At 43.2% G+C, this 18,454-nt stretch overlaps 1 protein-coding gene and 1 non-coding gene across 4 annotated transcripts in view; one reads left to right on the top strand and one right to left on the bottom strand.

The window, feature by feature from the left end:
* Kif2c (kinesin family member 2C) overlaps window positions 1-18,454 on the top strand; it is a 61,519-nt gene that overhangs the window by 29,639 nt on the left and 13,426 nt on the right. The window contains exons 1-6 of one of the 3 annotated variants that reach the window (XM_020183425.2): window positions 5,498-5,573; window positions 9,308-9,727; window positions 10,595-10,689; window positions 14,697-14,798; window positions 14,962-15,010; window positions 18,095-18,217. In XM_020183425.2, coding sequence (XP_020039014.1) covers window positions 9,658-9,727; window positions 10,595-10,689; window positions 14,697-14,798; window positions 14,962-15,010; window positions 18,095-18,217 — 439 coding nt within the window. In that variant the 5' untranslated portion in view covers window positions 5,498-5,573; window positions 9,308-9,657. Of the gene's footprint in view, window positions 1-5,497; window positions 5,574-9,307; window positions 9,728-10,594; window positions 10,690-11,925; window positions 12,112-14,696; window positions 14,799-14,961; window positions 15,011-18,094; window positions 18,218-18,454 lie in introns of those variants that run through there. The other 2 variants (XM_074080309.1, XM_074080310.1) reach the window with 2 other exon arrangements.
* Window positions 701-816, bottom strand: LOC141425126 (U5 spliceosomal RNA). Its single transcript, XR_012450218.1, has one exon. It is a non-coding gene; the product is annotated as a U5 spliceosomal RNA (small nuclear RNA).

Below are 18,454 nucleotides of genomic sequence, written 5' to 3'. Positions count from 1 at the left end.
AAGAACTATTGTACTGAAGTTTGAACTCATGGTCTTGTGGTTGCTAAGCAGCTTTACCACTCAAGCAACGCCCCCAGCACTTTTTGCTCTGATTATTTTTCATTGCTTTATTTTTGAAATAAGGTCTCACGTTTATTCCTGAGGAAGGCCAGGACTGCAATCCTCTTATTTATACTTCCTGGCATAGCTGGGATGACAGACGCATGTCCCTGCATCCAGCTTTTTATTGGCTGAGATGGGGTCTCCCTAACTTTTTGCCAGGTCTGGCCTCTAACAGTGATCCAGCCCATCACCTCTGAGTACCTAGGATTAAAGGTGTGGGGCACTGCATGGAGCCCGGTCTGACTGAGGGAGGTGAAGGTAAGGAGAATGAGTGAGGAGAGGACCAGCCCCGAATACACAGGGAGCGTACTGGACAACTATGCGTTACCTTAGAATATTGTTTCTAGAGTCAACCTAACAAGCAGAGACGCAGCATCACCCAGGACCATTCCTCCACTCAGACAAGTTCTTATTATATCCAGATAAACCAGGACCAGTGAAAAGCTACAACCTGCCACGTTATTATAAGTGTCCTTTATTTATGATACACCTGGTGTACAATAAAAACAAACTTCTCACAACAATAGAGACAACACAAATAACGATACTGAAAAAAGTTATTAAGTACAACCATTGCTAATTTTTAAACACTTTTGGTAGCCCTGCTGTAGCAAGGCCTCAAAAAATTGGGTTACGACTCAGAATTGTTCCTCTCCACGGAAATCTTTAGTAAAAGGCGAAAGATTTATGCGATTTGAAGAGAAACCAGAGTATACATGAGTTTTTTCTGCGTACAGTCCTCCAGTAACTGTAACTACTAGAACAGCAATGGTTACTATTTACCCAAGAGAAATAGTAACTTCTGCCTTTATCTCAGATAATGTTGTGTAAACTTTCTCATTTTAGAGGGGAAAAAACTAGAAAGGAGAAAAAACATTTCTACTCATTTTAATTTAGGGCAATGACCTGTGTGCAATGCATTGTGGGTATGTAAATGACTTCGAGGCGCCAACCTAGAGTTTCCGGAAATTCCTTAAATAGTCCATCTTCTTCCCTCCCTCACCCCTCCGCTAGCCGTTAGTCAACCACCAGCTAGAGGAAGGCAGATTTACCGGAACATAGATGTCAGGTCCAACTAGAAAGTATGTACCGGGCGCCAGCGGCTCGCGCCTGTATTTCTGACTACATGAGAGGCTGAGATCGCGAGGATAACTGTTCGAGGCTACGCAAATAGTTGGGGAGATCCTATCTCCAAAATAACCAGAGCAAAATGGACTGAAAGTGTGGCTCAAGTAGTAAAGTGCAAGCATAAAGTCCTGAGTTCAAACCCTAGTACCACAAAAAAAAAAATTCGGACGGAAAAAAAAAAAAGACTGAGTGTAGTTCAGTGGTACAGGCTTGCCTAGCATGCACAATGCTCTGGGTTCCTGAGTTCCCAGCACCAATAAATAAATAAAAAGGAAACAGAAAGTTGAAAATGTTTGTCTAGGCACATTAATTTAACAAAGATTCATCGAGCACTAGCTGTGCTTGTCCTAGGAGATAGGTATGGGTGATGAGCACTGAAAACAGAATGTTCAGTGACACAGGGGATAAACATTCAAGGATCCAAAGAAGGTAGGTAGCAACTCAGATTTACCGTGAAGGCAATAGGGAGCCACTGAAGACCTCTAAAGGAGAGTGATGTGGTCAGATTAGTCGTGTGGTTTGTTTGCTTACTTGTGGGTTTTTTTTTTCAGATTAGCATTTTAAAGCAACAGCATCTAGTGTTAGGGATGAGTTGTATCCCCCTCCCCACAAAAAAAGATGAATGTGTTGAAGTCCTAACCCTTAGTACTTCAGAATGTGACTTTATTTTGAAATATGGTCACTGCAGATATCACTTGTTAAGATGAGGGCTCTAGAACTGTGAGACAATACATTTCTATTGTTTAAACTACTCAGTTTGTGGTACTTGGTTACAGTTTCCTAATAAATGCACCTCATAATACACATGGGTACTTAGGAATTCTTAGGAATGCAAACTGTTAGGCCCTACTGCACACCATATAAATTAGAAACTGGGAGTGGGACCAGCAATGGGAGTGTAACAAATCCTCCAGGTTGTCCTGAGCCAGACTAGGCTGAGAATACTGGACAACAGTTCTGGGAAATGTACGCAAGTTAATGGAGAGCAAGAAGTTTAGGAGAAGCTGGGGTGTGGTAGTACAAGCCTGCTGTTGGGTCTGGGAACCTAAAGGACAGATGAATGAGTGTCCCATCCCCCATGGAGAGCACTATGAGCCCTGCACCCTGAGAAGGAGTTATAAATCTGCATTCCTGCACCATGAGGAGGAGGTACATGGTCTCATAAATCTTCCATGGGGCTGATAAACAGAATGTTCTCAAGGTTGTTTCCCCTATAAGGGGCAAACAGACCAGCTCATTGAAGAGAGCCCATGCACATAAATCCATGGCCAATGGAAAAAACCCACCTAACCCTTACCCTAACCCACAGTTAAAGCATCCATAGAAAGCTCCAGTCTTCACTTGAGCAGGGAGTCACCAGTTTCCGGGCTCTGCTGCACTGCTCTAGCTATAGCCTTTCCTTTCTTTCTAATAAATCCTACTTTGTGTACCAGCCTTGTCTCCTGAGTCAATCAGCTGCCTTACAAGCCAGTTCTCTGGCCTGTGAAGGCAAGAACCCTTGACACCAGCCCACAACATTTCACACCAGCACGTAACACTGCAATCCCAGCTACCAGTGGTTGCTGGGGGCTGGGGGGTGGAGTGGCTAAGGCAAGAGAATTGCTTGAGCCCAGGTGTTTAAGAGTTGCCCAGGCAACATAGTGAGACCCCATACTTTGAAAAAAAAAAAAATGATGACGTGGTTCAAATGGTAGAGCACCTGCCTAGTGACAGTCCCAGTCCCAGGTGTGTTTCAGTAGTCTAGTAGCTCATTGTCTCAGGATTGGTCACTGATGGCAAGCATGTAGTCCAGTCCTTACTGGATTCCAAGTGACTACAGGAGAGAATGGCTCAAAGGACACAGATGCATAATGGAGGCCAGGGTACCTGGCTTTTATCCTGCCTTCTGTTTGTGGGCCCAAGTAAGGAGACAGTGTTCCTCAGCAAAAGTAGATTTTAAGCACCTGTTTCAGTGTTACGGGAATCTCAAGCTGAGATAAGGAACACTGAAGCAATTTAGCAGGAAGCAACGTTTTATGGTGCTGACATAGACCCAGCATACTTGTGTCCATAGGCTGAGCCCTGAGAACAAAGTGGTCTCACCTTATATACTTTTGCAAACATGTTACAGAAGCAAGAAGAAAAGCTCAACCCACATGGCTGCATGTGACTTCATTGGCTATTCCATTTCCCCAGAGCTATGTGACCTTCATGTTTCAATTCTTTAAGTTTTCTCTCTCTTCTTTGCCATCCCATTCCCCTGCCTTGTTGTCAGAACACAGCCTTTCTATTTCTTTTCTGGCCCTCCTCCCTACTACATCAGTAGCAGAACTCAGGAGGTGGAGGTGGGAGTTTGAGGTCATCCTGGGTTGCATAGCAAGTTCCAGGCCAGCCTGAGCTACATAGCAAGACCCTATCTCAAAAGCCAAAGACAGAGAAAAGGAGAGAGAGGGAGAGACGTAAGTTGGAGAGCACCTGCCTAGTAAGTGCAAGGCCCTAAATTCAAACCCCAGTACCACTAAAAATAAGGGCAGAAAAGAAGTTATAGGAGTCATTGAAGTTTCAGGAAGGGCATAGATATCTGTGACAAATGAGTGGTTAACTGAGATGGGGACCACAGAGTCCATTGAATTAACTGCAGGGCAGTCACTGGTAGCCTTGGCCAGAGCTGTTTCTGTGGAGTGGGGATGATGGAAGGCCAGCCTTCAGGGAGTTGAAGAGGGAGTAAGTGGAGGTAGAGCTTGCAGGCATGGAGGCAACTTTCAAAAAGTTCAGCTTGGGCTGGGGGCATGGCTCAAGCTGTAGAGTGCATGCCTAGAAAGCAAGAAGCCCTGAGTTCAAACCCCAGAACCACCAGGGAGGGAAAAAGTTCAACTCTAGCTGGGGGTGTGGCTCAGCAGTACAGCCTGAAGCCTTGGGTTCCTGGATTCTATCTCCAGCACTGGGGGGGAGGGGGGGTTGAGGTGGGGAGGGAGGGCAGAGGGAGGAGTAGGGCCATTGCCATGTGGCTTGGGAAAAAATTAATGTTCAACTCTGGGGGGATGGGGGTATAACTCAGTGGAGGAGTGCTTGCTTAGCATGCATGAGGCCCTGGGATCAGCAGAAAGAAGGAAGGAAGGAAGGGAAGGAGAAAGGAAGGGGGAAGGTGGTAAGCATGTTAAAAGGCTGATGGAAAGGAACCAGTATAGAGGGAGACAGGAAATAAACAGTAAGGGGGATGGGTTGAGGACTGGGACATGGAGAGAGGATGGCGTTCCATTTTTAAGGTGGGAGTGCAGGTAACCTTCCTCCCACCCAACACACACAATGATGATCATTTTTGGAGCAACCCTCATTCCATCACCCTACTCCTCCTCCTCCTGCCCATCTTTTCTTTCATCTTTCAGTCAGGACCTTCTCAGTGTTTGCCCTATGGCAAGTGAACTGACAGAAAACTCAGCTCCTAGTTGAAAAGGGCTAAGGAAAGGATGGAGGGGCGAGGAGAGGAACTTGCTGGACCTACATCACTGTCCAACCATATCCAACCATGCCCACTTTATAAAATATAGCAATCAACCACAGCAAAGAAAAATCTTCGTTTTGTGTTTGTTTCAGATAAAAATTCTGACAGAAATCTCTTTATTAAACACAAACTTTGCTGCAGTCACAAAAAATGAAATTTTTCCTTCATAAACAACTAGCTTCCACTGAGCTTCACTTTAAGAAAGAAGTTTAGCCAGGCACAGTGGCTCCTGCCTGAAATCCTAGCTAGTTGGGAGGCTGAGATTAGGAGGATCACTGCTCGAGGTCAGGCTGAGACACTCCCCCCATCTTCAAAATAACCAAAGCAAAATGGACTAGAGATGTGACTCAAATTGTAGAGTGCCTGCTTTGCAAGCATGTACCCTCTCCATGCCCCTGTCCCACCAAAAAAGAAAAAAAGCTTAGTAACTTTCATTGTCCATGAATGTCCGTTTTAAAAAATTTTTATTTTCACAGGGATCATTAGCTGAAATTATGTCTTGGCAAAATTGTTTTGGTGGTACTGAAATGAACTCAGGGCCTCTTGCTTGCTAGACAGATGCTGTACCACATGAGCTATGCCCCCAGCCCCAACTGGTACAATTTTAAACTGATTTCCACACTGGATTTTTTAAATGACTTCTGTGATTATCTAAACAATGCTTCAGAACCTTGTAATTAATTAAAGTATCAGTCTTTAATATGTACTTTTTGTTATTTGAAAATGTGTTCTACAGTAAAACAGGTTGTTTTCTGTTTTTTATTTATTGTTGTTTTGTTTTTTGAAATACAGTCTCTGTAGCCCAGGCTGGCTTGGAACTTGAAATGCTCCTGCCTCAGTTTCCCAAGTATTGGAATTACAGGTATGTACCACCATGCCCAGCTTAAAATAGTGTTCTTATTTTTCTCCTTGTCTCTACTTCATCATTTCTAATTCATAATTATTTAGAAATTTCAGGATGATAGTATGACTCAGTGATAGAGACCAGTCCCTGCTTAACATGCATGAGGCCCTGAATTTGACCCAGCAACACCAAAAATAAATAAATTAATTAATTAATAATAATAATAATAATCAGGATCTATCAGGAACTCCACAGAACAGTGAAAAAAACAAACACAACCCAACACTCAAGGGTTTTTGTTTTGGTTTGGTTTGATTTTTTGAGGGAAGTTCTTGCTAAATAGTCCAAACTGACCTAAAACTCCACTGTCCTGCCTTAGCCTCCCAACTGCTAGGATTACAGGTGAGTACTGCCACACACACACACACACTCACAACTACACAGTGCTTTTTGTTGTGTGTTTTGCTGTACTGGGACTGAGCCCAGGGCCTCCTTGTACATGCTAGGCAGGCACTCTACCACTGCACTACATCTCCAGTCCTTTAAGTATTACTTCTTTTTTTTTTTTTTTTTTGAGACAGGTTGTCCCCTTAAAGCCCAGGCTGTCCCAGTCTCTTCATCTTCCTGCCTCAGTCCCCAAGTGCTGTGATTACAGGCCGCACCACCATGCCCAGCTTAAAAATGTTTTCAATTTAAGAAATAGGTGGGTTTTTGTTTTATTTCATGTTCACACAGGAAGTATGGATGTGGTAGTTTAGAAAATATGGGTGGAGGTGGTTGCTAGCATTGGTTCTACTGCTCAACTATCAAGAACCCTCCTGGGCTCATCCTGCTTTTCTACTTGACTGTCCTGAGCATGTTAGCTTTTTATTTAACCTGATGACTATCACCTACTTCATGATCACAAGGTGGGTGACACAACTCCAGCAAGAACATCCATGTCCGTGGCAAGAAAAAAAAAGGATGACATGTTGACATAAGTGAAGCCTCCTCTATATCATTCCCATCTATTAAAAAACAACCTCTTGCCCACAAGCCCCCCAGAATACCCATTTATATCTCACTGCCAGAACTGTGTCACATGACCAGCTGTAACTGCATGAGGGTCTAGGAAAGCAAGTATAAAGCTTTTTCCCTTGTCTAAAGTGTATATGAATAAGGAACCAGGAAGCTAGGAATGACTGCTGGATTAGCCAATAACCACGTGTGTCAGACAATTGGATCATTTGTTTTTAGACTTCCTTGTTTTCTTTATCCCTTCCTGATGCCTTCAGCATGAATCCTCACCCTGATCTCACTACTCACCATTTCATTTGGGGCTGTAATATTTCTGCTATTCAATCCATGTATGAATTTCAACTACAAAAAATTTCAAACCTAAACTTTCCAATTGGTTCTTCTTGCTTGTTTCTGCCCCATGCTTATGTTAGCAATATCCTTCCTTATCTTTTTTGTGTTTTATTTTTTGAAACACTCTTGTGATATACCCTGGCTGACCTCAAGCTCTCTATCCTCCTGCCTTAGGCTTCCAAGTGCAGGAATTACGGATGTATAATAAGGAACCTTCCTTTTTTTTTGTTTTGGTGCTGGGGCTTGAACTCAGGGCCTACTTCTTGAGCTATTCCACTAGCTCAAGTGACAGGTTTTTTTTCAAGATAGGGTCTCATGAACTATTTGCCTGGGCTGGCTGGCTTCGAACCACGGTCCTCCTGATCTCTGCCTCCTGAGTAGCTAGGATTACAGGCATGAGCCACCACTGGAAGTTGGCTCATTTTTTAATCTCTCTGCCCCTCACCCTAATGGATGGGTTTGGGTTCACAATATTCCTGATTGGCCAGCTATAATTTGGGGTAAGGGCAAGGTTTTCCAATGCAGTGACATTTTTACAGCTCAGTGAGGAAAGTGATTTCTCAAGGTCTCCTAAAGATAGGGGACAGGAGCTGACATTTTACTCATCAAGATTAGGGCACCTGTGGGTAAACAGCTCTTTGACCACAAGAACCTTGCAGAGTCAAGCAATGTTTCACAAAGCATGCAGGCAACAATTGGGGAGGTTAGCTGGCATCCACACAATGATAGTTAGACATTAACTCCTTTGACAGAGAAGACCTAACTTTAGTTGATTCTCACGTAATGAGTGTTAAAGGTTAAAAAAGTAGCACAAATGTAGTTTAAAGATGTCAATTATGACTGGGGATGTAGCTCAGTGGTAGAGCACTTTTGTGAGTGAGGTTCTGACTTTGATCCCTAACACCACAAAGATAAAATATCAGGGCTGGAGGTGTAGCTCCAGCTTAACATGTACAAAGTCCTGGACTCAGTTCCCAGCACACACACACACACACACACACACACACAAATCAATAAATAAAATATCAATTTAGTTGAAACATTGTTTTCTAACCATATTAGTGAACCACTCTCAAGTATCTTAGTGTTTATCATTTCCACACATCTTTATTCTTTTTTATATAAGTATGTAAACAATATTCCATCCATTTTCTCTCTATTCTAGTTCTCACCATCAACATTATGCCAAGACTACTCAAGGTCATTAATGACTTAGGTACTAGCAAATTCAAAGGATACTTCTGGGTCCTCTTCTTTATTTTTGGAGGTACTAAGGTTTGAACGCAGGGCTTCATGCTTACTAGGCAGGCACTCTACCACTTAGCCACACCTCCTGCCCCTGTGTCTTCTTCTTACCTGACCTTTGAGCAGCTTTCCAGTTATGTACATACTCCTTTTTCACTCCCTTACTTGGCTTCTGAAACAGCCCTCCCACACCTGGTTTTTCTTATCCCCTCAAACCACCCTTATCCCTTCAAACCACCCTTATCCCATCGGCTTTGTTGGCTCCTCTTCTCCTCCCCTACCTTGAAATGTTGGCATGCCCTATGGCTCCACTATCTTCTTCTCATCTCCATCTATATCCTCTTCCTCAGAGCTCTCTCCTGACTCTAAATACCATCTGCATCAGTTGGGTGTGGTGGCACACACTTGTAATCCCAACACTGGGGAGCTGAAGCAGGAGTTCACAGTCAGCCTGGGCTACACATCCAGACCTTGTCTCAAAAAACAAGCAAATATCAAGTGCATAATGCTGACTGCCAAATTATAATCTCTGACCTTGATTTCTCCCTAAATTATTAGCTTATATATCCATTCAACAGGTCCCTTGAGCCAGGAGCTGGTGGCTCACGCCTGAAATCCTAGCTACTCAGGAGGCAGAGGTCAGGAGGATCACAATTCAAAGCCAGTCCAGGCAAATAGTTTGAGAGACCCTATCTCAAAAACATCCCATCACAAAAAAAGGGCTGGCAGAGTGGCTCAAACTAAGAGCTCCTGCCTAGCAAGTGTGAGGCCCTCAGTTCAAAACCCAGTGCCACAAAAAAAAAAAAAAAAAAAAAAGGTAAAATTAAGCTGTGCATGGTGGTCTGGTTGAGTAGGTGCAGGTCTGTAATACCAAAACTAGGGAGGCTGAGCAGGAGGATTGAAAATTCAAGGCCACCATGAGTGACAGAGGACATCCTGTCTCAAAAAAGAAAGAAATGGCAAAATTACAATAAATTTAGTTTAGGGATTTTTTTTTTGGTGGTACTGGGGTTTGAACTCAGGCTTCATGCTTTCTAGAAGTCCTATCGCTTGAGTCACGCCTCCAGCTCGACTTCAAAGTCACCGAGTTAGCTCAAATTTGAACTCGTGCCTGTAGCAGCCCAGAGCCCTAATTCAAACACACAGAAGTTTCTCAGTTTTCAGGAAAACCCGGGAGCAGAGGTCAGACCAGCTATAAAGCCAGGAGCAGACTGCCAGGACCAGGAAGCCTGACGACGTTCTCACAAGGCACAGCGCTGAAGGATGTGGCCCGACAAGTGGGCGGTCCCGGAAGCCGGAAGCCTGACCAAGACTACATATCCCACAAGGTTTCGCGGGGCGATGCTGATCCAAGGAAGTCAGGCCGGCAGTAGCGTGATGACGTTGTCAGGGACGCCGGCGCGCGGGATTTAAACTGCGGCGGTTTATGCGGCGTTGAGACTGCTTAGGGATTGGAGAGTTGTGGTGTCTTTGCCTTTGAGTATTTCTTTTCCTGGAAGACTTCCGAATGCCCATGGACCCATCGCTTCAGGCCCGCTTGTTTCCTGGTCTCACCATCAAGATCCAGCGAAGTAATGGTGAGGGGTGGGGTCCCGAGGCTAAAAGCACCCGTGAGCAGTGAGACTGCTGAGGTTATTGCCCTGCCCCCCAAACGGCCGGGCCCTGGGACCCTGTAGGGGATTCCCTCCCCCACCACCCAGAGTATCGGTGTTTCTGCACTGGCACTCAGTGTTCCCTATACAGTGTAGAACTTCTGCGTTGACTGTTCTCTGAGAGTGGGTGGAGTTCCTCCGAGGTGATTGGACCTTATAGAGAAATTTGGGCCGGTAGATTTACTTCCTTACAGTATTCTCCCCTGAAACTGCACTGTCCTTGTGGGCTTCCTAGACCGTCTACTTTTCAGAAATATTGCACAGTTGCAGTATAAGAGTCAAAGTAAACAAGACAAGATTCCTGCTCTTAAGGAGCGGGTAATCCAGTCCTCTATTTTGGTTAAGCAGCTATTGCAGCTCTGGCAGGTCTAATACCATGTCATTAAGAGAATGGGAAGACCGCCAAAACTGAGTTAAGGAAACCCGAGGGGGTCAAACTTTTGGTGCTGTGTTCAGGAACAGCTAGCCTGAGGACAATAGTGAATTCCCTGCTTACACATGCCATCATGCTATTGCAGACTCTTTTGAGTGGGATGAACCCTTATCCCATGCAGCTGGGTTTTAAGACCTGTTCCCAGAGCCTCACTGGAGAAGTTCTAAGGGTAAACCTACCCCACCCCCACGCCAGGTCTGTTTGTCTCTCTTAGAGGGTTTTTTTTTTTACCCCCCCCAAAGAAAAAATCAGCTGTCGTTTTCAAGGTAGACTCTTACATAGGAAGTCTGTGGGGATTCAAAAGCAAAGTGGATCTGTCTCAGTAGACAGATTGGTAACCCTGGTTTTTTCATACATAGGCTTAATTCACAGCGCCAACATAAGTACTGTGAACTTGGAGAAATCCTGCGTTTCAGTGGAATGGACAGAAGGAGATGCCACAAAAGGCAAAGAGGTAAGTTCTATGACAACAATTCCACCACATTTAACATCATCCTATGCAAAGGATCTGTGTGGAAATGGAATCTCTGAGAGAGCCTAGTTTCTTTTATTTTTTGGAGGGTGGTACTGGGGTTTGAACGCAGGACCTCATGCTTGTTAGGGTGGTGCTCTAGCACTTGAGCCACTCCTCCAGTTCCTAAAGAGCCAATGATGCTGTGCTGTCCTCTGCAGTCTCCCATCTTTGAATGCATTGGGATTTTATTTAGTCAGGCCTGTTCATTTTTTGTTATTGTTTTTCCCTTGAGACAGTCTATGTAGCCCAGACTGGCCTGGAACTCATGATCCTCCTGCCTCAGGCTCCCAAGTCCTGGGATTATAGGCATGCACCACCATGACTGGCCAGGCCTGTTCTAAATTGAAGCAATTAACAGTTTCTGGTGTGTTGTAGAAAGCAAACTGCAGAGAGTCCTAAAGCCTTGCTCATTCACCTAAGCTAGGTTCTGAGTACACACTACCTGTAATATCAGGTAACAAAATCAGTAACCCAGGTGGGAAGACCTAAGTATATTTTTGAAACACCAATAACAAGGCAACTTGTGATGAATGGCACAGATGAGTATTATTAGAGTAGCTCAGAGGTGGAAAGTTGCTGAGCTGAAGTGGCAAAATGGAACTCATTGGGTCTAGTGAAAAAGCTGGCCACAGGCAGTAGAGGACTCAGGATGCTTTGGCAGCAGCAAAAGAGCTGAAAAGAGTCTAGAGTTTTTATTTCTGGCACCTTAGAGATGCTTAGATTTAGTGGGGAGCCTTGGAATGATTTTGAAAAGAAGGGATATGTAGCTAAGGGTTTGTGTTCTAGAGGCATTATGATGCTGTGAAAAGGTCACTGGGCTGTGAATATTAAAACCTGGGTTCTAGTCTGTCTCTCCCTCTTATGTTCTCAGGCATGTTTCTGCCCTTACAAATTTAGTTTCCTCATCTATAAAGTGAAGATGATAATATCTTCTTCACAAAGTTGTGAGGACTGAAGAACTTTTAGATTAGTTCCCCAATACTAGATAATGTGTTGGGTGCTAGAACTACAAACACAAATAAAGTACATACCTGGACCCTCATGGAGTGTACTGAGATAACACATGTAAAGGACTTGCTTAGCCTAGTACACTAATGGTTAATTTGATTGTCAACTTGATTGGATTGAGAAGCCCCTGGGAGATTGGTAAAGCATACCTCTGGGTTTGTCTATAAGGGTGTTTGCAGAGAAGATTGACTAAGGAGGTGAGACCTGCTCTAAATGTGGGCAGCACACCCATAGGCTGGGAGCCAGATGGAATAAAAGGGAAAAAAGCATCTCTCTGCTTCCTGGCTGCTATAATGTGAGCTGTCTTGCTCCGCCATGCCCTCCCCACCATGATGAACAGAAATCTCTAAAACTGTGAGTCAAAATAAATCTTTCCTCTCTTAAGTTGTTTTGCTCAGATATTTTATCACAGTGAAGAAAAATTAACACAGTGCTTATAGTAGTTGTGCAGATATTTAGTTGTGCAGATATTTATGTGATATATTTGAGAAATGCGGGAATTGAATATTTTTCCAATATCTGTCTCTAAAAAACAAAAGACTACTAAAATTCCTTTTAACCAGCTATTATCAGTTCCTCGTGGTCTGGTTTTTATTGTTTGTTTAGAAATGTCTTTAGGGGGGTGGGACGGTACTGGGGTTTTCTAATTTAGGGCTTCACACTTGGTAAGCAGATGCTCTACTACTTGAGTCATATCACATCCCTTTTTTGCTTTACTTACTTTTCAAATAGTGTCTTGTTTTTGCCTAGGGTGGCCTGGATCACGATCCTCCTATTTATACTTAGCTGGAATGACAGGTACACAAGATAACAAGGCATGCATCACAATGCCTAGCTTATTGGTTGAGATGAGATCTCACTAACTTTTTGCCCAGGTTGGCCTCGAATCACAATCCTCCCTGTCTTTGCCTTGTGAGTAGCTGGCATTACAGGCATGAGCCACTGCCTGGTTAGAAATATATCTCTTAATCCCAGCAGACAGAGGCTAAAGCAGGAGGATTGTGAGTTCTTGACCTGCCCTTGAGATCCTGTCTCAAAAATTATATATATGTAGAGAGAGAAAGAGAGCTCTATAGATATATCTAGATATCTTATTGGGTCTTACCCCAGCTCAAATATTGTCATTAGACTAAGGACTAAACTTTTTTTTTTTTTTTTGCAGTGCTAGGGATCCATCCAAGGCCTTACACACATCACACATTCTACCACTGAGCTACATTTCTAGTCCCTGAGCCTTTTTTTGGCAGTACTGGTGGTTTGAACTCAGGGCCTCACCCTAACAAGACAGGTGCTCTACCACTTAAGCCACTCCACCAGCCCCCTCCTGAACCTTTTTTATGACCCCAATCAACCTTTTTTTAGTACTACATTCTGTGCCTCCAAAGTATTCTGGCTGGTGTGGCAGCTCACCACTCTGGCCATGCTTGGTGCCCTGCTGCCTTCATGTTCTTACTCTTGCTCCTTCCCTCTGGGATGTTCAGTGTGGACATCAGTATGAGAATCAATGTCAGTTCTGGGGTTAGTACTCTGATCTTTGTGTCATCTCTGTAGTTTAAGGAATGGAAAGGGAGAGAGGTATGTGAATTAAGGGTCTGTAGCTATGCAAGAAATATGGACAGAATTGTAGTTACTAAAGTACTTGCCAGCTTTTGCATCCAGTGATCCTCTTCTCATCTTATTCCATCTTGCTTTGTTTTCTACCCCTTTGTGCATATAGCTTCTCTTCCCCCTTAGAATTTGAACTCACTTAATTTATCTTTGAATACCTTCCTTCTCATGCTACTATCTTACTTGTGACTAATAAATGTTTAAAAAAGCCAGTTAATAAATATAGGTTGGCTGGGTGCTGGTGGCTCACGCCTGTAATCCTAGCTAGGAGGCAGAGGTCAGGAGAATTGTAGTTTGAAGCCAGTCCAGGTAAACAGTTCATGAGACCTTATCTTGAAAAAAAAAAAAAAAAAAAAACCCATCACAATAAAATAAATAAATTGGTCTGGAGTTGTCGCTCATAGAATCCTTGCCTGGCATGCATGAGGCCCTGGGTGTTAACCCCAGCTCTGCAAAAAATATGTAAATAAATTAGGTTGTATACCAAGGTGGTAAAACCCTCCCCCTTACAGTACATGCTTTAGCTCTGTCCCATTTCAAAATATAATAAACAAATTGGGACTCATTTGGTGCTTTTTGTTCTTTTGTGGTGCTGGGGATCAAATCTAGGGCCGCATGCATTCTAGGCAAGTACTCTAGGGCTAGTGGAGTGGCTTAAGTACTCTACCACTGAGCTACATGTACACCTCTAGCCCAGTTCGATATGTTTGAACCTGCTATGAAGTTATGCTGGTGAAGTTTGAATTTGAGTTGTTCCTAAAAGGTTGCCAGACTCTGATGATGTAAACTCAGAATTGTGACCTCATTGCAGGTGTAAATAGGAAGCCATGACTGGGGAAGAAGTTTCTGAGCCCAGTAGAAAATGTAGGTAGACTTAGGGTTAGGTAGCAGCTTTCGGGAACTTGTTCCTGCCCATAATATCCTAAAGGGCCCTCCATTTTGACTATCACCAGACAATTAGAACTTGTTTCCTCCTCTGTGTCATCCAGCAAAAAGTGCTCAGGGGGCTGTGTCCAGCAGGACCTCACTGCCCAGCACAACGGTAGGGGAGCCAAGTGGCCTTGATCTACCGTGGACTGCTGTTTGCCTGCCTGGCTACCTTCCTTTGCACTTCATTCTCATCATTGACAATCTACTGTTGGCTTGGAAATCAGAAACCTATATCCATCTAGATGGTAAACCATTACTAAGGAATGATTACTTGTTTTATAGTTATTAGTACTTAGTAGAATTTAGGGTTAGTAAAATCTAAATCTAGGCATGGTCTTGATTGCAGAGATGTATTTAGATTGAACACTATGTTGTTTCACTGAAACTCTTGCTTCTTGCAGATTGACTTTGATGATGTGGCCGCAGTAAACCCAGATCTCTTACAGCTTCTTTCCTTACATCCAAAGGACAATCTGCCACTGCAGGAAAATGTAGCAGTCCAGGTAGGTACTTGTCATCTGACTTTAGCTAATGTCCTGGGAGAGTCAATTCATATATTAGCTCTCTACTGATTTGTTTTCTGTGACTGCCTGGAGCACATGGGCCCAGGATAGGCCTTTGAGATTTGATAAGAGCCATAAATTGTAGTTTGTTTTGTTTTTTCAGAAACAGAAACGCAGATCAGTCAACTCCAAAATTCCCGCTCCAAAAGAAGGTAAATGGATTTCTGCTGGCAGTTGTAATTGTGTTTGTGCTGGAAATGATGATACTATGACTCAGAGTTGTGGAAATTGAAGTAGACTTGTTGTTCCAAGTTACCATGTGACTTCTATGTGGGCTGAGTCCTGCCTTGTGTTCCAAGCATCTTTCTTAGTGAGGAAGAGTCCAACCTATAGCTCACCTCTAAGAAACTGGTACATTTAAAAAATTTGCTTACTTGTGCAGAGTGGAATCCAAGCCTGGTGCTAAGGATAATGGGAATCAGCCACTCTTAGGCTTGCTTTCTTCTCTCAGGGCTCAGCTTCCTCAGGGGAACAGTGTGCCTTAGAGTGGGGCTATGAGAAAAACAGAATTGCTTTGCAGCCTTTTGGCTAAGATCAAGTATAGGAAAACAGATACTTAGGTTTGGGCTGGGAAACTTGTTTTTTTTTTTACATTTGGGTGGTACTGAGGATTGAACTCAGGGCCTTGTGCTTGCTAGGCAAATGCTCTAGCACTTGAACCATTCCCCTAGCCCTTAGGCTGTTTAGAAAAGCAATCATGCTGAATACAGTGGCATGTGCTTGTAATCCCAGCACTCAGGAGGCTGAGGCAGAAAGATTCAGAATTTTAGGTCAGCCTGAGCTACACAGGGGGAAACCTTGTCTCAAAAAAATCTGGAAGTGCTATGGATATGTGAACTCTCTTATGAGAAGGTTGGGCTTTCTCTGCAGCAGTAGTCAGCATAAACCTACTTTAACTGCAATAGACTGTGACTGTAGTGGGTGAAAGTAGACATGAACTGTCCAAAAAAATACAACTTATTATTCACAGCCACCTGTGCCTTTCAAGCCACTGAACCTGCACAGCTATCGTAGTGCCGGGGTCATCATATCCCTGACATAATTCAACTGTTCTAGAAACCCAGAAAATACTTACCTGAAGTTTCTGGGAACCTATGGAAGATGGTACCATTGCAAGCTTTGGCAGCGTCTGGATGGTATGGTGCTGGCCCTGTCTTGCTGGTTGTACCATAACATCGTACAGGGAGATGGGAATGACGGTGGTCTGTCCCATTCCATGTGTGTATTCTCAAGGATATATTGGCACAATTTCTTGTGTGTATGTATGTGTGTGTGTGTGTGTGTGTGTGTGTGTGTGTGTGTGTGTGTGTGTTGAGGAGTGAACACAGAGCCTCTTACATAGTGAGCAATGCTCTACAACTGAGCTACACCCTTAGCCCCACAACTCCTAAAGTATACATTTTGGTCAACAGTAGAAGTGAAACTCAATATTGCAAATCATTTGTGAAATAGGAAAATTGTAATAGTTCATGCTCTTTATGAAGGAAATGGATTTTAGATACTCTCCAACTTAAAACACATTATATTTTGATACAATGGATTTATCAGAATATTATGTGTTTTGACTTGAAGGATATCAAAATGCATTTGTAGTTCAAGTGGTAGGGCACCTGGCCAGCAAGCATGAAGCCCTGAGTTCAAACCCTAGTACTGAAAAAAAAAAGAAAAAAGGCATTTAATACACCTAACCTACAGGGCATCATCATAGCTTAGCAGCACAGGACATTGTACAGTATGAGGTGTTTATCTTTGTGATCTCACGGCTGAGTGGGAGCTGCAGCTCACAGTTGCTCCCCAGGATCTTGAAATAGTATTTTACAGCATATTGCTAGCCTGGGGAAAGATCAATTCAAAATTTGGTTTCTAATGAACGTGCATCATTTTCACACCATCATAAAGTTGGAAATCATAAGTGAAGCCACTGTAAGTTGGGAATGGTCTGTACCTAGAGCCTTTAGTCTAAATGTATGACACTCAAAAATTTATTGCAAGTTGTACTTGATTAGTTTTTGTTTTTGTTTTGGTGAGACTGGGGTTTGAATTTACGGTTTCTAAAGCAGATGCTCTGTTGGGTACTTGCTTGGTTTTATGAAACCATGTGTTTCCAAATTTATGACTTGAATTTTTTTTTTTTTTTTTGGTGGTACTGAACTTGGACTAACACTTGGTAGGCAGGCGCCTTACTACTGGAGCCATGCCTCCAGCCCAACTTGAAATATTTGATAAGTGACAATTTTTTTTTGTTTCTCATGGAGGGAACAATATAGATTTCTAGAAATTGACAAGAGTTCAGATGTAACAACTTTTCTCAGATTTTTTTTTTTTTTTTTTTTTGGTGGGATTGGGGTTTGAGCTCAGGGCTTCATGCTTGCAAAGCAGGGGCTCTGCTAATTGAGCCATGCATGCTTCCAGTCCATTTTTGCTCTGGTAATTTTGGAGATGGGTCCTCACAAACTACTTGTCCAGGCCAGCCTTGAACCTCTATCCCCAATCTGAGTCTCCCAAGAAGCTAAGATTACAGGCATGAGCCACCGGCACCCAGCTATAGTTTCGTTTTGTTTTTTCTTTTAAACCATCTTGCTATTCATCCCAAGCTTATCTGAGACTGGGGATCTTTATGCCTCAACCTCCTGAGTACTGGAATGCAGATGTGTATCACCATGACAGGCCCTAATGGTTTTTGTACTGGTGGTATTGCTGGAGAGTGAATCCAGGGCTTTGTGCATGCTAACACTGAGTTACATCCCTAGCCCTACCGACATTTGAAGGTACAGGACGATTGTAAGGTGGTAGGACTGAGAATAGGTCTGTCTCTCCAGAAATAATTTCAGATTTGCTCTAGCTCCCTTCATGTACTCAAGACATATTTTCTCATGAGAGATACCTTTGCCTTTAGGAGCTCCTGGATTTGTTTTTTTATTTTTTTATCATTTTTACATTTACTAACATATATATATATGTTAGTAAATGTAAATATGTATATATATATATATATATACATTGTTTGGCCACAAACCCCTAGAAGCTCCTGGATTTGCAGAATGTGTACAAATAAGTTTAAGGGACACGAGTACTTGGTATTCCTAATGTTTCTTTTCCTTGGGAGGAAGGAATGGAAACCTGTTGGGCTTCTTTCCTGGTGGCTGGGTCTTGGATATTTGCTTCTGTCTGCCCTCCTCCTCTTTGGCCCCTTTTGATCATGCAGCACTGATTGGCTGCTGCCCTCGGTTCTTCAGGTCTTCGAAGCCGCTCCACTCGAATGTCTACTGTCTCAGAGGTTCGCATCACCGCTCAGGAAAATGAGATGGAGGTGGAGCTGCCTCTGTCTACAAACTCCCGCAAGCAGTTTTCAGCTCCCAGTGAGTAATGAAGGTGCTCTCCCTCAAAAGTGCACCTATCATGGCATATATATATATATATAGTTCAATGAATTTTCACAAACTGAACACACTCATGTATCTTTTTTACTTTTTGCAGTACTGGGGTTTGAACTCAGGGCCTACTACCTTGAGTTTTTTTGTGATGGATTTTTCGAGATAGGGTCTCTCAAACTATTTGCCCAGTTGACTTCATTTAATATAGTTAGTTGCTGCCTA

The sequence above is a fragment of the Castor canadensis genome, chromosome 7 (genome assembly GCF_047511655.1).
Source record: "Castor canadensis chromosome 7, mCasCan1.hap1v2, whole genome shotgun sequence".
Lineage (NCBI taxonomy): Eukaryota > Metazoa > Chordata > Mammalia > Rodentia > Castoridae > Castor > Castor canadensis.
This window is presented reverse-complemented; position numbering and strand designations above follow the sequence as displayed.